This window comes from Populus nigra, chromosome 19 (genome assembly GCF_951802175.1).
Source record: "Populus nigra chromosome 19, ddPopNigr1.1, whole genome shotgun sequence".
NCBI lineage: Eukaryota > Viridiplantae > Streptophyta > Magnoliopsida > Malpighiales > Salicaceae > Populus > Populus nigra.
Window position 1 is genome coordinate 11,114,568 of NC_084870.1, and position 24,223 is coordinate 11,138,790.

The 24,223-nt window shown below is 34.4% G+C and overlaps 2 protein-coding genes across 5 annotated transcripts; both read left to right on the forward strand.

Annotated features, from left to right (window-relative positions):
• The first annotated feature begins 11,926 nt into the window (after positions 1-11,926).
• Positions 11,927-20,019, forward strand: LOC133680025 (kinesin-like protein KIN-7E). 4 transcript variants are annotated; one of them, XM_062102811.1, is made up of 16 exons: positions 11,927-11,987; positions 12,552-12,732; positions 13,333-13,445; positions 13,547-13,789; positions 14,521-14,610; positions 14,691-14,791; positions 14,879-14,992; positions 15,069-15,150; positions 15,227-15,294; positions 15,420-15,485; positions 15,577-15,701; positions 16,469-16,805; positions 17,300-17,404; positions 17,499-18,464; positions 18,546-18,892; positions 19,396-20,019. In XM_062102811.1, the coding sequence occupies exons 4-16, from the start codon at positions 13,570-13,572 to the stop codon at positions 19,721-19,723; spliced, it is 2,949 nt and encodes a 982-aa protein (XP_061958795.1). In that variant the 5' UTR covers positions 11,927-11,987; positions 12,552-12,732; positions 13,333-13,445; positions 13,547-13,569; the 3' UTR covers positions 19,724-20,019. The 4 variants fall into 4 exon arrangements, with proteins under 4 accessions (XP_061958795.1, XP_061958794.1, XP_061958793.1 ...); XM_062102810.1 differs by having other exon boundaries at positions 11,946-12,360; XM_062102809.1 differs by having other exon boundaries at positions 11,952-12,389.
• Positions 20,020-20,443: 424 nt separating this feature from the next.
• LOC133679386 (NADH dehydrogenase [ubiquinone] 1 beta subcomplex subunit 9-like) lies at positions 20,444-23,072 on the forward strand. The gene is made up of 6 exons (XM_062101967.1): positions 20,444-20,696; positions 20,783-20,824; positions 20,973-21,054; positions 21,528-21,583; positions 22,301-22,373; positions 22,846-23,072. Exons 1-5 carry the CDS (start codon positions 20,568-20,570, stop codon positions 22,340-22,342), a joined length of 351 nt encoding a protein of 116 aa, XP_061957951.1. The 5' UTR covers positions 20,444-20,567; the 3' UTR covers positions 22,343-22,373; positions 22,846-23,072.
• The last annotated feature ends 1,151 nt before the right edge of the window (positions 23,073-24,223 follow it).

Below are 24,223 nucleotides of genomic sequence, written 5' to 3' on the forward strand. Positions count from 1 at the left end.
CACTTTGAACTTCTTTTTGGTTTTTATTTCTTCGTTTTTAGCATAATCACGGGGACTCGAGTACAATTCCTTCGTCGTCGGCAGAGACCCAGTGCGGATTTGACCGGCATCAAGGGACGTCCAAATTGTGTTTGTAAAGGATTATTTAAATTTGACTAGGTCATGTATTTGAACAATTGATCTACTGAATTATTTAAATTTGATTAGATTATTTTTTTAAATAATTCTAACAAATACTTTGTTCGGATCAAGTTTCAAATCAACAGGTACGTTCAAATTGTGTTTGTAAAGGATTGATATTTAACTTTCTCCAACCTAGAGCAAGATATATATATATTTTTTTAACTGTGTATATCTAGGTTAATTTATGTGAACTTTAATTAATTTTTTGAGACCATGAAATTAATAATCATGTAAATTTTTAATAATTTTAAGATTTATAACACTCGAACTAGTAATTTCTTGAAAGTAAATTCAAAATCTAACTAGTTAAATCATATACAATTTATTTAGTTCATAAAATGAAATAGGATGGGATAAAAGATCATATGTGTAACATTTTTATCAACTATGCAGTCTAGTTCAATTACATCTAATTTCGTATCCTCGCGTAACATTGTTGATTTCCAATTTTCAAGAGCTCAAATGGGCTGTCCAAATTCTAAAATTAGAGGAAGTAATTTTTGCAACAAGAAGGTAGGAAACCCGGTGGGCATGGAGAAAGGAATTCTAGAGAGGGTGCATTCTTAAAGCCAACATTGCACATTCCGGACTCTGGTGGTGAAACCGGGGGCTATAAATTTACGAGCAGGGATGATGGTGACGTGTATCAATGGATTGAGTCTCCACTGTATTTAAAACTTATTCATAATTTACAAAATAAAAATGTTTAGATCCGGACAGGTTTCTAAACTCGGGTCATTGATTTTAACTGGGATAATTTTTTTATAAATTAAAGTAATATTATTTTTATTTGAAAAAAAATCAACAAATTACAATTAAAGTTTTTATCAGGTCATCCTGTTAACCATAGTTTTTTAAGGGATTTTTACATTTGCTTATTCTTCTTTCTGGTTAGACTGGGCTGGACTGGACTGGACTGAATTTTAAAACCATGGCTATTATTTCACCTAGCAAAACAACTACAAAAGAAAATCATATATTCGGATCTTACAGGTGTTCACCAGATTCTAGTAAATTGTGATTCGTGCATGTAAGGTGACAAGTCTGCATGTCCGGTTATGATGGATAGCAACCCCCATTGATTATTGATTTTAGCTATCATGACCTCGGTACTCAGTAGACTAGAAACTATTAATAAACTCACGCGAATGTTATCGTGGGCCCCCTTGTAAAGCCAAAAGCCCACACAAAAGTCAAAAAGTTTGGTACAGCAGGCTTATTTTGGTACACCGATTTATTCGTGGCCACAGCCTTCAAAGATGGTGTGTGGTGAAAGCTCTTCTTGATTGATTCTGAGCCACCACTCTCATCTCTTCCCCTTGACCCACGTGCCCCTGTTACAGTTTTGTTTTTTGAGGCCATTGTTTCTTCTTCTTTTTTCCTACTCCCTTTCCACGCTCTCATCTTAACAGGCCAGGAGTTTTTAAAGTGTGTTTGTACTTGTGGTGCAGGAAAGCGGTGGAAATTTTGTTTCTTTTTTTAAATCTGATTTTTTTAAAAAAATAAGTTTTTTAAATAATTTTGATATGATGCTTTAAAAACATTTTTTTTTTAATAAAATAATATTATTTTAATACATATTAGATTTAAAAAACATTTTATAAAATAATTGTTATAACATTCTCAAATATTTTGAAATAAAATTACTGGGGGAGTTTTTAAAAAGTATATTTAATTTAAAAAATATTAAATTAATATATTTTAAATGATCTTGTAATGATGTGATGTGTTGATAGAAAAATAAAATAAAATAAAATACCTTTAAAAAACATATTTTACAGCTGTGTCATTGTTGTGTGCAGACAGCGCAACACTCCAGGACTTTGTGTGTGAAAAAATAAAGGGCCCTGTACGTGGTAAACTAATCACCACTTGTATGTTTTTTTTTAAAACACGTTTCGTTTTCGTTAACCCTGGATGTCATGGCAGTGTGATGCTGCGGGGCTTGTGACATGTTTGTATATTGTTATAGATTTATGGAAAAAATAATTAAAAAAATTATATAGAAAAAAATTATTGTAATTCATAATATTTTTTTTAAAAAAATTACAAAGATAATTTATTAATCAGCTTAATATTTAAAAAATAAAATCAATAAAGATAATTTTAGAAAAAATCATAAAAAAACAAAAAGAAAAAAAACCAAGCAGGAAAACATTGTAGCAATCTATAGCGTTTCATGAGAAAATCAAAAGTTATAATTCTCAATTAGCTCAATATTAAAAATAATAAAATCGATAAAGATAATTTTAAAAAAAAATCATAACAAAAAAAAGGTGGGGGAACAATATAGTAATTCACAGTGTTTTAAAAAAAAACTACAAAACTAAATTCTTAACCAGCTCAATATTAAAAAAATAAAATCAATAAAGATAATTTTAAAAAAAATCATGCGGGGAAACACTATAGTAATGCATAGTGTTTTTTGTTAGAAAAAAACTACGAAATTAAATTATCAATCAGCTTAATATGAAAAAAATAAAATCAACAAAGAAAATTCTAGAAAAAAAATAAAAAAAACAATGTGGAAAAACACTGTAGCAATCAAAGTGTTTTAAATAAAAAAACTACAAAGCTAAATTCTCAACCAGCTCAACATTAAAAAAATAAATCGACAAAAATAATTCTAAAAAAACAACACAAAAAAATGAAAAGAAAACGAATTACCCAAAGCGCGCGGGCCGCGCTCACTTGCAAGCCTATGTTTTTTCAATCTAAAAATAATTTATATATATTAAAATATAAAATCACCCCTAAACCCGTATAAGAACGGCAAACAAACTCTAAAATGACCTTGCATCCAGGGAGAGTTTTTTTTTGAGACATTTAACTATTTGGCATGCATAAAAAATGAAAAAAAACCCGAAAAGCCCATGAAGCAAATATTTTTTTTTAATTGTTATTTGGTAATTACATTGTAGAAAAAACATGAAATTACTAATTAATACCCTTCTTTAACATAATTACTAATAAGCCATGTGGAAAAAATCAATGTACTCCTAAAACTAACCTTGCCAGCCAGCCTTTTATTACATATTCGCACAATAAAAAATTGGTATTTTTTAGTTATAGATAATTGAAAATTGTTATTACTAGGGAACAAGACAATTAAAAACTTTTATAGAACCACCATGAATTGTTTTTATGATAGCAGGGTGGAAGGCTGTAATTGAAACTCAATTCAATTTTTATTTATTTTCTTTGAATTGTGTGTGCGAGGTAAAATGTTCTGGACAACAAAATATTTTGAACAATTTTCATGCGTATGTACGAATAAAGCATTTTGTATGTTCATTATGACAAGAGTTACACAACGACACGAGTTATTCGAAAAACAGTAATGTTTGTCTGGTGTATTTAAATCTTAAACTTAGTATCATGTCGCTTTGAAAATCATATTTCATACTTTTTTTTTTGTTAGGTCATGTAATGATTTTGTAAATATTAGATTTGTTGGGGTGGGATTTTATATATATATTTTATATTTTTTTATTAATTTATAATGGATTATGATTTAGTTCACGAGTTTGGTTGATTAACTCGGGTTGATTCATGTCATTTTTTGTTGCTTATTTCTAATTGATTTTTTTTGATACTATGTTTGGTATTTTTTTTTCAATTTATTTTTTATAAAACTATCTCATTCTCGTAATTCAGATCAATCATATTCAATTTTTTGTTTCCATTTTAACTTGAATATTTTTTAGTTGGATTTTTTTTTTCGGTTTACTTTTTATAAAATTATCATGATTTTATTATTGAGTCATGGATTTGATGGGTTGACTCAGATTTTTTTTTATTTTTTTATTTTTTTAAATTTCATCCTCCAACAACCTAATCCCCCTCTCTCTTTTAGTTTTTTATTCAATTTCATCTTTTAATATTTGGTTTTTTAAAAACTAGGTTTCATAATTTTCTTCAATTTATTTTTCATGGAATTATTCATTTAAGAATTTGGCTTCGCATTTTTTTTTAACTTACTTTTCATGGAGTTACCCTGATCTTATAAATTTATTTTGTTATCGATTTCAACCTTTAACATTGAATCTGCAAAAAATAGAGTTTCATAATTTTTTTATTTGTTTTTTATGAAATTATATCGGTTTCATGATCCAAATGGTGGGTTTAACATATTGGCTCGGGTTGACTTGTTTTTTTTAATTGATTTTTTTATTTCATCATTCAATAATATGTTAGTTGAAATTTAAGTTTTGTAATTTCTTTTTATTTATTTTAAATGAGGTTATCAAAACCTAATGATGTAAATCACGGGTTTGACGGGTTAACCCAAGTGACTAACCTGAATAGTTTTTTTGCCATTTTTTAATTTGATTTTTTTTTAAATTTTGTTCCTCGATACTGAGTTGATTAGTAAACGAGCTTCATGATTTATTTTGATATATATTTTTATAATGTTATCACAATTTCATGATCCAGATTATAAATTTAACAGGTTAATGCAAGTCAATTTAACACATCTTTATCTTAATATTTTTTAAAAAACATTCTTCAATATGTCTCAATGTCACTGTTTTAAAAAATATTGTTCAACATGGTTTATATTTTGAATTTATAATTATTTTTTATTAAAAAAATACATTAACAATGCTTAAAAAAAAATTACTCGAGAAAGATTCTTCCGACCCGCGGTACAATGCTTATCAATTATACATAACATGTTTAATTTTATCATAATAGTTATTTTTCAAAATATATATTTTAAAAATATTTTTGGTACTAAAATTCTAAAAAAAAAAATAATTTATATTAAAAAAATTCAAAAAATCTAGTAACACGGGCCATCCTCATTCCGAAACAAGCTCGTAGTACATATATAAACCTACAGGGATATGCAATCTCCAGTAGTAGTCTGTTGTGTGGAAGACATAATAGGTTTTATTCGGGCAGGTCACACGGGCAAAGCCAGATTGTTAAAGATTTGTCTGGACAGGCGGGTGACCACATCACCTAGACAGGGACGTTCCTGTCTCGACGTAAGTATGGTCTCTTGCCCAGACCTCCCATCCACCCATCAAAATGACAAACAGTATATTTATTATACGCATATCTTCGAGAATCCATTTCGACTCATAACCATCGTGATATCATCATATCAAGACAACGGTGACCTATTCACACCTGGGATACTTGTTCTGTGATCAGTTTCTGAAACAGTTAAAGACAGAGGAGGCCACTTGTCAAGTCATTTGGCTACAGAAATAACGCAAAGGTACATGGCCTGACCAATTATTCCAAGAGAACTCATTCGCAAATAATATAAAAAACTGTAATCAACATTTGTTTTTATTTTTGTAAAAAACAGCCCTGAAAATCTTGGATCAAAAACGGTTGGCAGTGACCGTGGAATGACGTCTGTTAATTTCAAGGTGGGTTAAAAGAACAAAATATATTTTTACCATCACCGTCTTCGAAAGAAAGTCTTTCCCACAGCAGCATCATCCAAGGTACCAAGATGCTTTCTAGATATGGTAGCGTCCCAAGTCCGATGCTAGGATAATGGGTTTAACACATATATCAAACTCAATATATTTTAACTTGATACATTATTAAATTTAAAATAACGTAGATTTAGCGTGGGCTAAGTTAAAGGTAATATAAATATGATAAACATGTCAAGCTTAAAATACTTAGACTTGATAATCAGTTAAGTCTGGAGTAACATGAGTATTGCACACATGCTAGATTCAAAACACTTGGGTTTGACAATCAACAAAGTGAAGTGAATCTGACAAACATGCTAGATCCAAGACACTTTGACTTGATTGTTAGCCAAGTCCAAAGTAATGACCATCTTCCATTGACATATCTAGGGGAATAACCAACTTTTTCAGGATCTAATATCGATAAAGAACTCAACCTCTATAGATTTAGCTACATTTGACGTTTTAAACTCTAATCTCTCTATACTTTTTAGGTGTATAAAAGTTATTTGAGGACCCACCATATTTTCGTTTAACATTAATATAAATATAAATGATATTTATTATTTATTAAATGTTATCAGAATAATTACATTGTAGTCCCTTATTTATACAAAAAAAATAAGACTCATGAGCTATAAATATACCACGAGACATTCAAAATAAAAATTCATAATTTTTATTTTCCACTGCATGTATAATTTTAGAGCATCATTCTTTTGAGTATTCTTGTTTTTCTCTCTTTAAAAATATACTTATTTAAGTATTGAAGAGTCTTTACCTTCATCAAATAAGACCTTTTACATGTATTAGCCATGAATAACTTTAATTTATCAAGGATCAAGTATAAACTATCAATTACCACTAAAAAGAATGGAGAAAATTGTTAAGATCAATTAATTAATAATCCAGAAGAACCATTCTCAGACTAGTTAGATTTTTGATACTTCATCATATACATCTCCTTCTTTCTAAGGATCCTCCATCCAACCAAGAAGACTTGTTTTAAAGATTCGTGAGTTATCTTCCGTCAATCTTCATTCTGCTATGTGAAGAGTAATATTATCTCTTGAAGTTATCCGAGTTTCATCACTGTCAAACAATCTTTTCAGTAAATATAAGTTTTTTCCCTGCCTCGAGAACAATCTTTAACCCATAACTCCTGCCGTGTTAACTTATGTATGAACAAGGTTATCTTAAAAGAGAGAGAGATTTCCACCGGCCGGGCTTTTCCATATGAACAAGGTAACATATCATGCTTCTCTGGGCCGGTCTAAACTTTGTCCTCTTGGTCAGACATGGCTTTCTTTTAAATTGATTAGGTACTGGGCCAGGCTAAATTTGGTTCGGCCGAACTAGCTTGTTCACCCATTAAAGGCTCTGCCCATGCAAAGGGCAAGCATTAGGTCATTACCTGTGAGAACAGTTCCTCGGCATTTTCATTTCAATAGACGAAGGCTCAAAGGTCCAGGTTACTATATATAAATATATATTAGTTTGATCAATCAATGCAACAAAAAAAAAAGAGAGAGAAAGAGGGAATAAAAATGCTACTGGCACACCTTTTAATTTTATCCAATGTAACACCAGTTAATTTTTTTCTGGTGATAAAAATAATCACACAAGGTTCATTAATCACAGTACTGATTTCATTGTATAGTATTGAAAAAAATTCCAGACATTTTTTTTTGACAGAGAGACAAATTCTCAAATTAAGAAATAACTATCCACTTAACCATCTAGGTGGTGGCATAGTGGTAAGAGTTTGGGACTAAGGGGTTTGCTCCCTCTTAGGTCTCAGGTTCAAACCCTATGGCTGCTCATATGATGGCCACTGGAGGCTTACATGGTCGTTAACTTCAGGGCCCGTGGGATTAGTCGAGGTGCGCGCAAGCTGGCCCGGACACCCACGATAATAATAATAAAAAAAAAGAAATAACTATCCACTCAATCACTTCTTTTAGAACATGATCGGGACTTTTATCGTGTTTGTTTAATAGTGTGGTTACAATGAACCTCACCCATAACCGTACATATTAATGCTGGGTTAAGAAACAAAAAATAATTTATTCTGGCATGACCTATTAATTTTGTAGTTGTGCCGTAGGTTTTGTAGAAGCATCATTTTACTGTTTCTCGCTGGGGAGAACCCCTGTACAGTGGAGCATGGCTCCACCATGACACTGTTCACATAAATATTTTTTTTTGAAAAATCAGTGTAGTTAATTGATTTTACTCGCACTATTCATGTGAACTTGAACAACATTTGTTTTGTTTGTTTTTTTAAAAAATTAGTTTAAGGTGAATTGAATTTACTCGTAATGTAATCTCAATTTTATTTCTAATAATATTTTACCTAATTTTATTGCGCGCTTAAAAAATCATGGAAACTGTAGTTCTTGTCGGATGAATTTTGTATGTAATGAAATTGTAGATAGTTTAATGGAACAATAAATTTTTTTTATATAAAGTATGATTTATTTCATGATGTAATAGAAATAATTAAATCTACAGTATTTAAATAAAAAACCATAAATATTAATATATATTTTTTAAAATTATTTTTTAATTTCAATTTCAAAAGTATTCTTAATCAAATACATTAAACTACCTTTTGTTCAATCTTAATTTTAACCATAATTTTAACTAAACATATATTTTTTCAGCTCAACAATAATTAAAAATATTTTTTATAATTTTTTTTTTAAATCACAGCCATAATAACTATCGGATAACCAAACACACAAGATCCAATATGCAGCGGCATAACTGTAGCTGAAGCTGTTTTAAAATCACATTTCACAATAATTATGACAATTTGTTCATGAAAGAAATGTGCAAGCTACTTCCTCCTTTCTCGACGGTGATCATAATTAATGGCCTGACGTCACGTCAGCAGTGTCGCTGTAAGATGAAAGGCTACCATGTGAGCCATCTTTCAACCCTCACCCTTCCTGCGCAAACTCCATCACTGGAGATCTGTGGTGCTCTTGAGAAGCCGATGCCATGCTCTATTTGGAATTTGGATGTCTTGGTGCTCTGGCACGAGCAGTGCAGGTAGGATTGTACGGAAGGTTAATCTGGACAACCTTGTCGAGGGAGAGAAATTCAAAGCATCGTTCTAATCACTGTAATGAGCATTAATTCATTGTCTTGGAGTAATTATTGTTGGTGATGGGATATTGGATGGATCAGGAGAAAGAGAAAGAAGCTTCTGAATTGACTGCAATGTACAGTGGTAGTTTCACCAGCAACTAGTACACATTATTAATAATATTGTTTTTTACACCTGGATATTTTTCAATCTTGATTTAAAAAATGTTAAAATACATTAATATATAAACTGAACTCATTTATATACTTTTCTAAAATCGTATATAAAAGTTTACTGTGTAAAACACCACACTGTAAACTTGATCGAAAGAGCATATAATTAAATTGCCCAAAAATTCAAATAACTTAGTTATCAAGACGTCAAACACATCCTACCATCAAATCTCTCCCTCGCTAATATGCCACGTGTTGAATAAATGAGGTTCATCAAGTTCATATTCTCTCACACCATGATTCCACATATCTAAATTTTTTTAAATGGTTGTTTCGAAACATGGTAGATTTTGTTTTTTATAGTATTTTTTACTTAAAAATATATTTAATATATATATATATATATTAAAATTTATTTTTGGCATTAAAATATAAAAATTATATATAATAATAATAATAATAATTTTAAAAAAACAATCTGGATGTTTGAGCTTGCATTGACAGTTTGGGTGAGTTAGTGGTCCTCATAAGTAGTGATCAATTACCATAACAATGGCACGTGGTTAAGACCGAGTTCCTGGTATAGTAACTTGGACACGGTACATGTAATTAACTTTATTCGCATGAACTTTTGAGCTGGCCTCGTCTACAAGACTTGGAGGGCCCACCTTACAGGTTCTCCGCTGCTGCTTGCTTCTTTTAAAGATTCTCACACTTTTACAGGTTTTTCAATCAAAGCATGATTATTAAACTTATCCCTTCATGGTTGGTTTACCAGGAAACTTCATTAAAATTGAATTTTAATTTGAATAGAAAAAAAATATAATTAAACACAGTTGATTTATAATTTGATTGATTTAACAAGTTAATTTATTACTTGATTGACCTAATCAAATCTAATCAAATGAACAATAAATATATATTTTTAAATAAATAAAATACCATAATTTTTTATATATGAAATATGATTAATTTGAGCTGTCCTGACAATTTACTATAATCTTTTTTTCAAGTACCCCGAATCAATCTGATAGGATAAGGGTGCTATTACTTATGTTTTTTCTTCTTTTCTATTTTCCCCTTTTAAAAAGTTGGAATGTTCTAGTTTTTTTGAACAACAAAATTAGATCTGTTGTATAATTTTACATGAAAATCCCATTTTTTATCTGAGCTTATGTAAGTTTGTTGAACCATCATCAACGACCACCACTGAACTTTCTAGATTAGATGGCTATGATTAACAAAGAGATAAAAAGAAACGGACCCATTCTGATCAATTAACCCAGCAACCGAAATATGCAAAATATTACACCACGCAACTGTATTTTTTTGATTTTTTTTAATTATTGTTAATATTTTTTTTATTTATATAGATGATTATTGATTTATTTAATTATATATTTGTCTAAATTTTTTTATCTACACTTTAAAATTTTTTTATGCAAAAATATATATTAAAATAACTTATATATAGGGTTTTTTTTTATATTTATAATCGCTGGTTAGATAACTAATATATATATATATATATATATATATATATATATATAGAGGCAGCGTGCAACCTGATAATAATTAATTGCCGGACAAACGTGTTATCTCCTTGACTCCCCGCACAGAGTTTTATTATTGTATTGCTGATTTGGATTTTGGGGTCTCGGATGCTCCTTTGGTCAGCATGCTTCATCATGGCTAGTGGTTACCGTAGTTGACCAGTAATGGGATACAACGACAATATAAAGAATCTTCTTTCTCGTTGCCTCGAAAACATTGTACTGAGAGGAAAACCAGAAAAATAATACTGTCCGTATGGTTGAAAACAAACAAGAAAAAACAAGAATCTCGACCAAATCAAAAGAAGGATCGATAATTCTTCTCGTTCTGCTATTGGTTACACTCATTCACGAATCAACCACCCCTGCATATATACATATGTACATTTGTATTATAAACACATGTGAAATATTTTTAATTTCTTAATATAATATGATGTAATATACATATGTCTCTATATTGATATAACACGTATAAATGCATGATATTTGTAATTTTATTATGCACGTATATACTGCTATTTTATTTTATATCAAATAATAAATAATACTAAAATAATAAATATCATATTCGAAACTCAACATTTACCGTATGGAAATATGGAGATATTTACCTATTATTTAAAATCTATACACGAGAAACACGATAGTAGAAATTGAACCTGTATACACCCCATTATCATCATCACATGGGGATATTTACTTCATTACTTAATTAATTGCAGTCTAATTATGTCATGATAATTAATGTAATTAAGTAGCCGACTCATCACTCGCTGTTCACACCAAGTATCCATTCCCTCCATATCTCAACCGTTCACTAAGCATCAACAAGGGGTCCAACGCCGGCAGTCATCGACGATAGATTGGCGCCCCTCCAAAACAACAAATACACGTGGCGCCAAACAAGAAAAAACCCAACCCTCGTATTCCTATCCCTACGTGACTTCCTTCCAGCCTCGCAAAAGGGTAAACTTCAATTTAACCCTTATATATTCACCATTATTTCCCTTTTACACTTATATGTTAAATGTCTTCAATAATAGCCCTGAATGTTTCAAATACTTCCAGGACTACCCTTTTCAACGTTCAATAGTTAGCACAATCCAATTTTTTTGAGTTTATTTATTGACCCCCATTTCTGGGAGTTTCTCAAAAAACAAGGAAAAAAATAAAAAAGTTTCACCTACCATTGAACATTGGTTAATGGAATTTAATCGAGTGTCAATTTCTAAATATTTTAAATTTTCTTATTCCCAAATCCTATTCACGTGAAACAATAAAACTCTTAAAATCTGAAACTATAAAATAATGATTCTAAAGGTGAGCTTACTATTTGCTATTGATGAATTCAAGGACCATACTGAAACCATGAGGAACTACACGACTGAAACCAAGAAGTCTTAAACTACAGAGACCAAAGTGTAATATTACTAATCAAAAGGGGCAAAAAAGAATTTTGCCCTTGACAAATAAACCTTAGATAGCAGAACGCTCCATCAGAGTTGCCCTGCACTGACACAGAATCTGGAGAGAGAGAGAGGTACAGATACAGCTTTTTTTTTCTGCCCGTTGACAGATAGAACTCAACCAAGCCAAATTAAACTGAACAAAACTGACTCTCCCTCTCTCCCCCACTCTCTCTCTGTTTGAGAGATCGTGCGAGGAGGAGAGTGAAAAATCTCGCCGATTTGTACTGTTCCATTCGGTTTGGTCTTTCAATACCAAATTTACCCTTCCTTTTTGACTGACATTTTTCTTTTTTGCAACGCGTAAAGCAATAGTTTCACATTTTTTTTTCTTTTAATTTCTCTTCAAAGCCAAGTTCCAGTTCATGTTCAAGCGCAGCCAAATCAAATCATTTTATTTCATCTGCGCTTACTAAATACACAAAACAAATTGATACATCAACTCATGTACGCTTACTAATCTTGACTCCTTCAAGGTAGAAAACAGTTTTTTTAATTGTAATTTTGCTTTTACCGCTGCATTTGGTAACGGTTAAATGCGTGAAGTTCGGGGGATTTAAATATTTTTTTCAACTGATTAGTAGTATTCTTAAAAGTTGCGTTTTGGTACTGATTTCCTTTTGGCTTCCTTGTTGCAGTTGCGGGCTTGCAGAGCTTGAGATTTGGAGAAGGTAAATACTCTCTCACTTTAGACCAGAGAGCGAGAGAGAAGCAGAAACGGTGGCGTTTTGCAAGAGGAAATGTAGAGTATCGTATCTGAGCTGCATTGCTTGCTTCAACTCTGTTCACTCACCGTTTCATGACAGTTACCCATGCTTTGTAAGTATGCTGCATACGTATATGAATGTATTTAATATACACATTTATAGGCACGAGCTTGTATTTATGAATGTGTTATGTCGACGGGGACCATGTACTAGTTTAGTCGCTGATATGTGCTGCTCTTTTTTTTGGTTGTGAATTGAAAGTTTTTTTTTTCAAGAAAAAAACTATGGAATTCTGTTTCTTAGTTTTCAAGCATTGTAGCTGGCTAGGAACCAGGAACCACTTTTTAAGGGAGAGACTAGAAATTTAAATATGGGTTTCTAAAGGTTTGTTTCTTGTTTTGTTTGTTTTTACAATTTTTAAATAATGCAGATGCTTGCTTTTTGGTTGTTATCTATTGCGAGGGTGATTTAGATAGAAATCCAAGATCAGCATCTTGTTGTAGTTTCAAGTCTTTATCTTTTATGGGCTTTATTATTTATTTAGATATTTTTTGTGATTTTAAAAGGTTGTTTGGGTGTTTGGTTGAAAATGATGATTAGATGTAATTCTTGACGTTGTTGTTGATATGGAATGTAAATTGCCTGTTTTATGGTTACTTACTTATGTTTTGGGTTTGTTAGATTCTTACTATGATTAGCTTTCTTATTGCAGAGAGTCAGAGACTGTCAAAGTAAAATGATGGGCCCGCTGTCATTTAGGCAAATGCAACAATTTTTTTAGACATCTAAACTGTCTCCTTGCATTTCAGAAAAGCAAGAGTACCTGTGAGTTTTTTGACTCATCGACTTAGATTTTTCCTTTTTACCAGAATATTTGAAAATTATGGGTCTTATTTCATTTTAATTTTGCTCGTCGGGTTGAGAAGAAGAACAAGCGTGGGGTTGGAGAATGGGATCAATTGGCAAGGAAGAACTGCTGAAGATGGAGAAGATGCAAATGGCGAGTGCCTGCGAGGAGAAGATTCTTGTTTTGGTGAGGCTAAGGCCTTTGAGCGACAAGGAGATTGTGGAAAATGAAGTAGCAGATTGGGAATGCATCAATGACACCACCATCTTGTACCGGAATACCCTCCGTGAAGGCTCCACGTTTCCATCAGCTTATACTTTTGGTAAGGAGATGCTCTGTGATTCCTTTTTTTGGTGTCAAAAATGAAAATGAGAATGATATGTCCCTCTTAATGAGGCTAGGCCCTCATGTTTTGGGTCTAATCCTGTGAGTTATCTGGCATCATACACCAAGAGCAACTCTATTTTCTGGCAAATATTTGCTCGATCAGATTGAAATTATAGGTGGCAATTTAATATCTCCAGGATCATCATGTCAAACATATAGCTAATTCTGTACATATACTCTTGATACAATATGCCTGGAGAGCTTTTCAGTTCCCCGTACTTTGGTAATGCTTGCATAACAAAAGCAAGGATGTTTTTAAGACTGGACTAATTCATTTTGCTTATAGGCTATCAACTTGGTCAATGAACAAAAGGGAAACCCATGGTGGATTTTCTACCTTACATATCATTTATCATGATGCCTTCCAAATCATTTGTTTTAGGTTAACCCTCCTGACCTGACCTCAGAAGCGGTGAACTGTTTGCTAAGCACAGTTCACTGTCAGATAGTTAGAGCACTGTGAACAGTGGTGTGCCAAAAGCACTAATGCCATGTATATATTTGGTCATAGCTTCTTCCATTGGCTCAATTTTTAAATTTAGTGTACATCTCGTTGCATCAAACTTTATAGAAGTTAGTTAATTTGAATTAACAGCCAGCTTTTAGTAACATAATTCTCTGTTTAAGTGTTTCATCTCATTTCATTCGCTCATGTTCTGGGGATAGACAGAGTATTTCGAGGTGACAATGCTACAAGGGAAGTGTACGAGGAAGGAGTTAAGGAAGCTGCCCTTTCAGTTGTCAGCGGTATTAACTGTAAGTATGATGCTCAAGTTCTTTTTGTCACTTTATTTGCCAATAAGCGAAGAAATTTCACCTACTTTTGCTATTTCCAGCAAGTATCTTTGCTTATGGGCAAACGAGCAGTGGAAAAACATACACCATGATGGGAATAACTGAGTATACAGTAGCAGATATATTTGACTATATACATAGGGTAATCAAAGTTTCTAATTAGAACTGTTTCTGTTTCCTTTCTGTTTTCTTAATTCCAACCTATGTATAACTATTTTTAACATCGCAGCATGAAGAAAGAGCATTTGTTTTGAAGTTCTCAGCAGTTGAGATATACAATGAAGCTATCCGAGATCTGCTTAGCACGGACAGCACTCCACTTCGACTGCTGGATGATCCAGAGGTGAATGCTGTTATCCTTTCTAGATTCCACAAATATGTTGACGAACTGGTCTGACTCTTTTTCCTGTTTTGGTCAGAAAGGGACTGTAGTTGAGAAAGCCACCGAGGAAACACTAAAGGACTGGGACCATCTAAAGGAGCTTCTTTCTGTTTGTGAAGGTAAAGCATTGTACAAAGTCCTGCTGTTGTTATTGGGTGGTGTTGTGTGTCTACTTATCCTGTGGTATTATAACAGCTCAAAGACGGATAGGGGAGACCTCCTTGAATGAGAAAAGCTCCAGATCCCATCAAATTCTTAGACTAGTATGCCCCTTTCCTTTCACCTCTTCCATAGTACACAACTGTACAAGCATCTAGTTGTAATGAAAATGTGTGGAATTTGAATTGGAGTTATTGAAGTTATTCCTTTTTTTTTTTAATTCTCGCAGACAATTGAAAGTTCTGCTTGTGAATTCTTCGGCAAGGAAAATTCGACCACTCTTTCTGCCACTGTGGTACGGATCATTTCAACTTATTATCACCCATGAAATTAATTAAGTAGGAATAAAATATTAATAACAGAATTGAGTTCTGGTTTTGGTGCAGAATTTTGTTGATTTGGCAGGAAGTGAGCGCGCATCTCAGGCACTATCCACTGGAGCAAGATTAAAAGAAGGTTCCCACATTAACCGAAGTTTATTGACTTTGGGAACCGTTATTCGCAAGCTAAGGTGGCTATTTTTTAATTTCTTTTCAGTGTTCGCTTGTGTCTGTGACATAATTAATTGTAGCTAAAGCATGTGGTTATTGCAGTGTGGTGATAATTTGACGTTTTTCATCTGCATCTAGATTTTCTAACTTAGCTGATATTCACTAACTAATCTGTAACTGCCACAGGGATTAAATCTAGTTTCTTTCAGCATTTGTTTAGGACAAGATTTTCTGTCATGATCATTCATGGTCCTATTTTTTTTTTTTTTTGAAAATGCTTAAACTTTGGGATATTTTTCAATAAAAAATTGATAAGTCTAGATGTCAAATTTGTGGTTGAAATATTGCCATCAACTATCTTGCTTGTTATTTCTGTAAGTACTAAATGGTGAAGTGTCATGTAGATTGTTAAAAATGAATATAGGAAGATTGGCTAGTCTCATGCATGCTTCGAAGGATATTAACCATGTTGGCATCACGTGAAAGTAAAAATACAAGCAAATGTCCCTGGAGCACAGAGGCACACACCTTTCATACGAGCTGTTTTAGAACTGTACTGATTGATATGGAACAGTGTTCAGAGCATTTTGTTAATGGTGTCTGTTTAGGGTTACTACACACGAATCATGACAGAGCTGCTTGTACTTTATCTTGCCCCCCTTCCTACTGATTTTCTTTGCCGCCTTTTTTTTCTCTGCAATTGGTGTAAATTGAAAGTTGAAATCTTATCAATTTATAGATTCACGCAATCACATCTCATATCTGGCTGATGCAATGATTTGTGCAGTAATAGGAGGCCGGGACACATCAATTACAGAGATTCTAAGCTGACACGGTTACTGCAGCCTGCATTGGGTGGCAATGCTAGAACTGCCATCATCTGCACATTGAGCCCTGCACGAAGCCATGTTGAGCAAACTAGAAATACTCTTTTGTTTGCTTGTTGTGCAAAAGAAGTTACTACAAAAGCACAGGTCAATGTAGTCATGTCTGATAAGGCATTGGTTAAGCATTTGCAAAAGGAGGTGGCTAGGTTGGAGAGTGAGTTGAGAAGTCCTGACCTTGCTTCCTCAACTTGTGATTACACATCTCTACTGAGACAGAAAGATCTTCAAATTCAAAAGGTAATTATTTGTTTTCTGAACTTTTTTCTGCAAAATGCTTTACCCATGCGAAAGATGAACAAAAAATTAATAGCAACCAAGGTCTTCGGACACTAGGCACTGTTGATTTTTCAATTCAGAATCAATAATTCCATTTTTGAACTCGGCCAATAAATTTTACCAGTGGAAGTATTACAATTATCTCTCAATCAAGAATTTGTCGATAGCTTCTTTATTGAGCAAATCTGATATTCTGATGGTTGTGGTTATTCTGGGTCAGCTGTGGGTACACAAATACCCACCCCAACCGATCGCCATTGGTTGGCCCAAAGGATTATTTAATTTCCTCAATGCATAGATGGTCTTAATCTGCTTTCCCTAGACCCTGCTGTATGATTGAGCTTTATGGATGAACAAAACTTAAAGATATACTATGACATATAGCGTAGAAGATTCTACGTGATTGCCACATTATATATCGACTTACACCCTATCAAGTGGTTCCTTTCATGCAGATGGAGAAGGAGATTAGAGAGTTGACTAAGCAAAGGGATCTTGCTCAATCTCGAGTAGAGGATTTGCTGCGAGTGATTGGAAATGATCAAAATTCAAGAAAGGAGGTATTTTTACTAACTAACCTGGAAGTGTCACTACATGTTTGATGATATCACTCAAATTGTAATTGTTAAATATTTCTTCATGCTCTTAATTCAGAATGGGAGCAGTCATTGTCATAATATGCAAGCAGGGGATACTTGGGAAGATGAATGTTCAGTATCCAAATCATCAGGCATGGGTGATCCTCATTATCTGAATGGAGGTGCTGGAAAGTTTGGCCCTGCTTGTTATGGTGGAGATAGTGGGAGCAATGATGAGGAACCCTACTGTCTTCTTGACAACACCGACAGGCATGGTTTATCTGATGGTACTTCTCCTCCAATGTCAATAGGAAAGAAGATTGTCAGATACAATTCATCTCAGAGTCTAGAGGATGCTGCAGAAGATGCTGATGACTACTGCAAGGAAGTTCAGTGTATTGAAATGGAAGAGACAAGGAACGGGAGCAATTTCAGACACCATTCAGTATCAAATGGTGAGAATGAAGGAACTTTGGCTTTGACAGCATTCAGGGACGGAGTCACAACAGGTACCGGAATATCCACTCCAGTTAATAGAGATAGAGAAGGGAGTCACGTGCAAAATGGATATAGTGTGTTGGAGCAGAGATTGCATCATGTGCAAAGGACCATTGATGCTCTGGTCAGTCCTTACCCTGATGAATCATCTCCACAGTCCTCAGCAGCTGATATGTCTACTTCTAGAAACCTGAACTTAACAAGGAGCAGGAGTTGTAGAGAGAATTTCATGAATGACCCTTCTCCTGGATTTGAGAAGGCAGAACAAATTGATAGCACACCACCTAATAGATCCGGGAAAAAATTAACCGGAAGACCACCAGGACCCCGAAGGAAAATTCCTCCACTTGATTTTGGTGCCAATGCTACAATATTGTCAAGAAATGACTCTCAGTCATCTCTTGGAAGTGCTTGCACAGATGACTTCAGAGCACGGAGCATTGGAAATTGTGCAGATGAGGAGATTCCTAGCATCCACACTTTTGTTGCAGGAATGAAGGAGATGGCCCAGGAGGAGTATGAGAAGCAACTTGTTGATGGTCAGGTGAGAATACTCTCTCTCTTCAATGTTTTTGCTTGAAATTGCATTCTTTGTGACCGAGTTTCTCTCAAGATTCACTTTTAGCTTGGTTTGATTGAACAACAGGTTCAGGAGACAGAGGCATCGACAATGGCTGATAAATATGAAAAGAGTTCAAGAGACATAGGATTGGATCCTATGCATGAATCTTTGAAAACTTCTCTCAATTGGCCTCTTGAATTTGAGAGACAGCAGAGAGCAATGCTGGAACTCTGGCAAACTTGCAATGTGTCATTGGTCCACAGAACTTACTTTTTCTTGCTCTTTCAAGGCGATCCAACAGATTCCATATACATGGAAGTGGAGCATAGGAGACTTTCCTTCCTCAAGGAAACATTTTCTCAGGGAAATCAGGGTGTGGGAGGTGGTCGGGCTCTCACACTAGCTTCAAGGTAACCTCTCTCTCTCATCCATGCATATTCGATATGTGTTTTCACATGTATTGGGAACTTTGAAACTTGTTTCCCAATAATGCATCCAGCATGTGTCTCACATGATCTGCCAATAAAGCAAGAGAACCTAACCAGAAACAAGGAGAATAAAAAACAAAAATATTCTGTAGCCTTTTCGGAGCTCGTGACACTATAGGTGTTTTATAGTAGTTTTCTTACTAGTTTGTGGCTCTGCGATGCAAATTATTATTTTTTCCTTTTCAATACCAGAAAAGGAGTACCTTTTGAGCCTTTGTTGTTAGGTAAGACATTTGATTACTTAATAAGAGAGAATGGTGTTGGGTATGATAATGCATGGTATGGAATGGCTGCACTTCAATGTTATTGGAATCCATCCGGTTCCCCTCTTGAAAATTACAGGGTGCCCAGTGAATTTTTTTTCCTGGCACATAGATATGCTTTAAGTTTTTGCAACACTAATATACGTTTATCTGGGGAAACAGCATCAAGGCTCTTCATCGTGAGAGAGGGATGCTAAGCAAGCTGATGAACAAGAGGTTTTCAGAAGAAGAGAGAATCAGACTTTACAAGAAGTGGGGTATTGCGCTGAACTCAAAGCGTAGAAGGTTGCAGTTGGCAAACCGCGTATGGAGCAACACAAAGGACATTAACCATGTCACGGAAAGTGCCGCCGTCGTCGCAAAGCTGGTCAGATTTGTGGAACAGGGACAAGCTCTCAAGGAGATGTTCGGGCTTAGTTTTACTCCCCCGACCTCAAGCACAAAGCGAAGGTCCTTGGGATGGAAATACAGCAAGTCATCCCTTTTGTAGGCTTCCTTTTGTGCCACATACATATAACACAACTGGAGATGTGATTTCTTGAATCAGGCCCATGTATCATTGTTTTCATGGATGAAATCCTCTGCCATTGTAGAGTTGTAAAAATTGCAGGAAGCTTGAATCATGTCAGAAGTTGAACTGGGTTTTGCTTTGCCCATTTTGTTCATGTTTGTGCATTTGAAATCTACTATTATATTTTCTAAATTTGTTTCGTAACGCATTTTTAGATAGTTATTATGTTATGACTCAATTGAAAATGTAAATATATTAAGAGAAATTATTGACTACCCTCGGTGTAATTTTCTGCTCTCACCCTATTTCATTTTGTCCCGCATGAATGGGATGGAGGAGCACTGTTTCAAAAATATCAAACCACCATTTTTTTTTTAATCTCAATCGAGTTCTTAAAATATTATCAATTACTTTATGGTTGATGTCAGAAGAAATTCACTAGTAATAATTCGAGATAAATATTTTAGGATACTCGAATCGAATTATCTCTTTTATACATTTTTTTTTTGCAACCGATCGATCATAAAAATTTAAAGAATTAAAAAAAATATTTTGAATGTATATGTTCATGTGCCGGGAAGGGCCAGGTCGCTTAGAAAAATCTCTAAGGGTTTAGGCCCAGGACCCACGAAACAATAGATGGCGAGGAGGCGACTCCTAGGTTACAAATATTAGTAAATTTTATCGAAAATGGTTATGGAGTGGAAACGATGCCGTTTGCCTTTTCTTTTAGATGACATTGCATTTTCTCCTAGCTTCAGCAGTGAGAAAGTAAGAAGAACGCTGTAGAGAGAGGGAGATCCAAACAAGAGAAATAAAAGAAATGAGCGTAGCAGCAGCGGGCTACCTGGCTCGAAGAGCAGCACAGAAGGAGAGAGTGAGGATCCTCTACCGCCGTGCTCTCAAAGACACTCTTAACTGGGCCGTCCATCGCCACCTCTTTTACGAAGATGTAACTAGTTTCTCATCCCCCAATCAGATCTCACTGCTCTATTTTCTTACCAATTAAATCTCCTTTTTTTTCCCTGCTGTAACCAGGCCGATCTTCTCCGCGCGAGGTTCGAGAATAACAAACACGTGGTTCGTTCTCTTAACTAATTGGAAAAAAAAATGTTTTTGACATTTTAATTTAGCGGTATAGCTCTGTGATTTAGGGTGATAATTCTTTAATTGGGTAATTTATTCAGGATTTTTTTACTATGTATTTTATTTCCTGGAATTGGAATAGGAAGATCCGGATACAATCGATAGAATGATAGCAGATGGCGAGGCGCAATATAATAAGTGGCGCCATCCTGATCCTTATATTGGTAAATTAATTTTTATTTTCTATTTCACATTTTACTGCATTTTCTTATCCTTTTTTACTCCGTGTTTGGGTTGTGGTTTTTTGGGAAGGTTGGGTTGAATTAAGAGTAGTGTTAAATTATGTAAGGGAGGAGAGTGATAAGGACTGACCGCGGCTTAATTCAGTTTGTCAAACTTTGGGTCTTAACAGATTGTTAATTTCAAACAAATTATGAATGGAAGAAAAAAAGAGTAACATCATTTCTAGTTGGCAGCATTTCATTGACATGTTTTGTGATGCAGTGGAATTGTGAAGTATAGGAGTATACAAGAGGGAGGGAGGTGTTGAATAGGATACCTTTTTCTTTTTCTTGTTATGTCTTTATAAACATAATTGATTCATGTGGTTTTGAGAATTTATGAAGTTTTCTTGTCGAAGAAATGATTTTTAAGGTTATAGGTAGCATTCTCAGGCTCTGATCTTGTTTGTGTACAGTTCCTTGGGCTCCTGGCGGCAGCAAGTTCACTCGGAACCCAACACCACCTGAAGGGGTAACGAACATGATTAATTATTTAATTCGTTATTCTGTGTGTTCTACCTTTTCTTTTCACCCGCCCATACTCGCTGTCTTGTTCGGGGATGGCATTGAACTTTTTAATCAATTCCTTTTTGTTGGCTTCTTGTGTTATATGCATTTGCACCATATATGTGGATGTTAGAATTTGGATACCCGATCAATGATTTCTTTTTCTTGTTTAAGAGCTAAATTAGATAGTTTAAATATTTTCCTTCATTCATTGTGGTTTAGCTTTCAAAAGAAAGAACATTGTCCTTCACTGTGTCATATATGAGATGCATCAATAATCTCTATATGCAAACTTAACATGGTGGATTTATATGTGATTGGCCCTGGTAGATGTTAAGCCTTCTGAACATGTGCTGTGTTAAAATATTGGAGGATGCTGTGTTAAAATATTGGAGGATGGGTGTATATGTAAAAGAAGATCAGAGCTTCTTATTGTCAAGTATCATCTTATTAGGTTGACCTATATTCTTAAAATGCGTAATTCTTGGGGGCATCTGTGCTTCTTTCATAAGGAATCCTCTGTTATGTTTTTAGATTTGTCGTGCATCTTAGTGAATAGTTGCTATGATTCAATTGATAATAACACTGATTACTGATGAATATTTGGTGCCAACTTTGTCAAGGCAGTTATGTTTTGTGCTTTTATTTTCAGTATCATTCTGATTATTTGGTGTTGTTGCAGATTGAGATAGTATATAACTATGGCCGAGAAGATAATGACTAAACACCTCTTTTTTTCACATGCAAAAATAAAGGTTAGCACTATCATCATTTGCTTGACATATTGTGTTATTGGCTGCATTTCTTTTTCAATAAACTTATGTCAGATTGTATCTCTGCTGACCCACTCCCAGCTGCTACTCCCCAATCTGGTTTGATGGTAATGAAATGAATCTGGGATGGCTGTAACCTCTTCATTTTTGTTACCCAAATTGGTATTTTGGTGCAATTGTTCCTGTAATTTTCCGCATCATAGTGATTATAGGATTGAAAGGAGATCAATGAGGCTTGCTTGCTGGGCAACCTGCATTTGATTTTATTCAGTCATTTAGTTGTGTTGTGCTTATGAATTGGGAGATGCTATAGTATCTCCTGTTATCGTGTTCCTGAAAGTGGTTTTTTTACCCGGCATGTTGCTTCTTCAGGAACTCATCAAGTTCATTCCTCTAACAGTGAAGTTGGAGCCATAATGTTCTTACAATAGCTGCAACTTTGTTTCCTGTGCAGATTGAGGTGATCTATGATTGCTCCAGAAATCAAATCCAGCATCCGCTTTGTGTAATTCAAGTCAAGGCAGATAGTGGACATTGTTGTGGTTCTCATTTTTCACTGTTATGTATTTTGTTTTTTCTCTGAACATATATTTGTGTCCTGCAAGTACCCAAGTATTCATGAGATGGTGCATAACTGGATTGAAAACGAATCCTTCAAGTGAATAATAACTTTTTTTAATATGCGTCTTTTCCATATTTTGTCACAGACAAGCATAGGGCAGGAGGTGGACACCTGCGCGTGGTTCTCACCCACGTCTCTTGGGTGGGAACTCATGAGCCTTTTTAGGATGGAGAGTGCTCCGCATGACCTTCCAATACCGCTGAGCACTTCATCTCTGAATCTGGAGAAAATCATCAGCGCTGCTGACCCTGATAGGTCTACAGCCGATTCTTTCTTCCTGAAAAGCCAGTAATTATTGTTAATGTTATCATTAACCGAGGGTTTGAAACTGGCCATAGGTATAGTAGATTTGGCATGGTCTAACAGGCGTTGGAGGAGGGGAGCTAGGAAAGGCTTTTGATCAGGCATTTTTTTTTCGTTTATAAATTTAATGCAGGTGCGATTATGGAGGGGACTTTGGTCCTCTCTCTGTTACTGGCATCTGGTTATGGAATGAAAGCTCAATAACGCAGTCATTAGAATCGAAGTGAGCGAATTATTTTGAAGCTTGCTTATTGAGTCTCTCCATGAGAAGAAAGCGTCATGTTTTTTCCTCTACTGCCAAGAAATCATATATAAACTGTACCAGCAATGGCAGGAAACGAGTCTTATTTAAGAATTACTCCATGATGTGGCAAAAAAATTAGCAATCAAACAAGAACCAAATGAGTGTAAACCTCACGAAAGTCAGACGAAAGATAAAATGAGAACATGGCTTTCAAATTTGTTGGGTCACACTGGAGGCAAGCGATTTCCAGCACAGCAACAAATGTAGAGAACACATGATCTGCTTATCCGTTGGGTCAGATAGAAATACGCATTTGCTTTTTAAATGCATGTGCATTTTATTTAGGCAGAAATGTGAGCCAGCCCCTGTATCAAGCATTCTTTACATCAGCCCCTCTGGGTTCAGTTATTTCTCTTGCCCTGTCCTATAAATGACAAGGCAGCGAGGGAAATGTGAAAGATGAAGCGTAAGGGTACTGCTACCGTACATGCAACAAAATTGCGAATAACTCTGTCGATTGTTGCCATTTTAATGCTCTAATTGCAGTCTGTAGTGGATTTAAACTCGCAAAACATTCAAGCAGATACGTTGCTTATTCTGATTGGGCATTTTGTATTGTAAACCTGACTCTGCTCTTCGGCTTCTAGCTTCTGATAACCGGGG

Bases quoted from the DNA above. Each gene is read 5' to 3' on its own strand.
- LOC133680025 (XM_062102811.1), top strand. From the start codon at position 13,570: ATGGGATCAATTGGCAAGGAAGAACTGCTGAAGATGGAGAAGATGCAA. The intron at 18,465-18,545 runs GTGAGAATACTC...ATTCACTTTTAG, and splicing joins AGCAACTTGTTGATGGTCAG to CTTGGTTTGATTGAACAACA. The intron at 18,893-19,395 runs GTAACCTCTCTC...CTGGGGAAACAG, and splicing joins GCTCTCACACTAGCTTCAAG to CATCAAGGCTCTTCATCGTG.
- LOC133679386 (XM_062101967.1), top strand. From the start codon at position 20,568: ATGAGCGTAGCAGCAGCGGGCTACCTGGCTCGAAGAGCAGCACAGAAG. The intron at 20,697-20,782 runs GTAACTAGTTTC...TGCTGTAACCAG, and splicing joins GCCACCTCTTTTACGAAGAT to GCCGATCTTCTCCGCGCGAG. The intron at 21,584-22,300 runs GTAACGAACATG...GTGTTGTTGCAG, and splicing joins ACCCAACACCACCTGAAGGG to ATTGAGATAGTATATAACTA.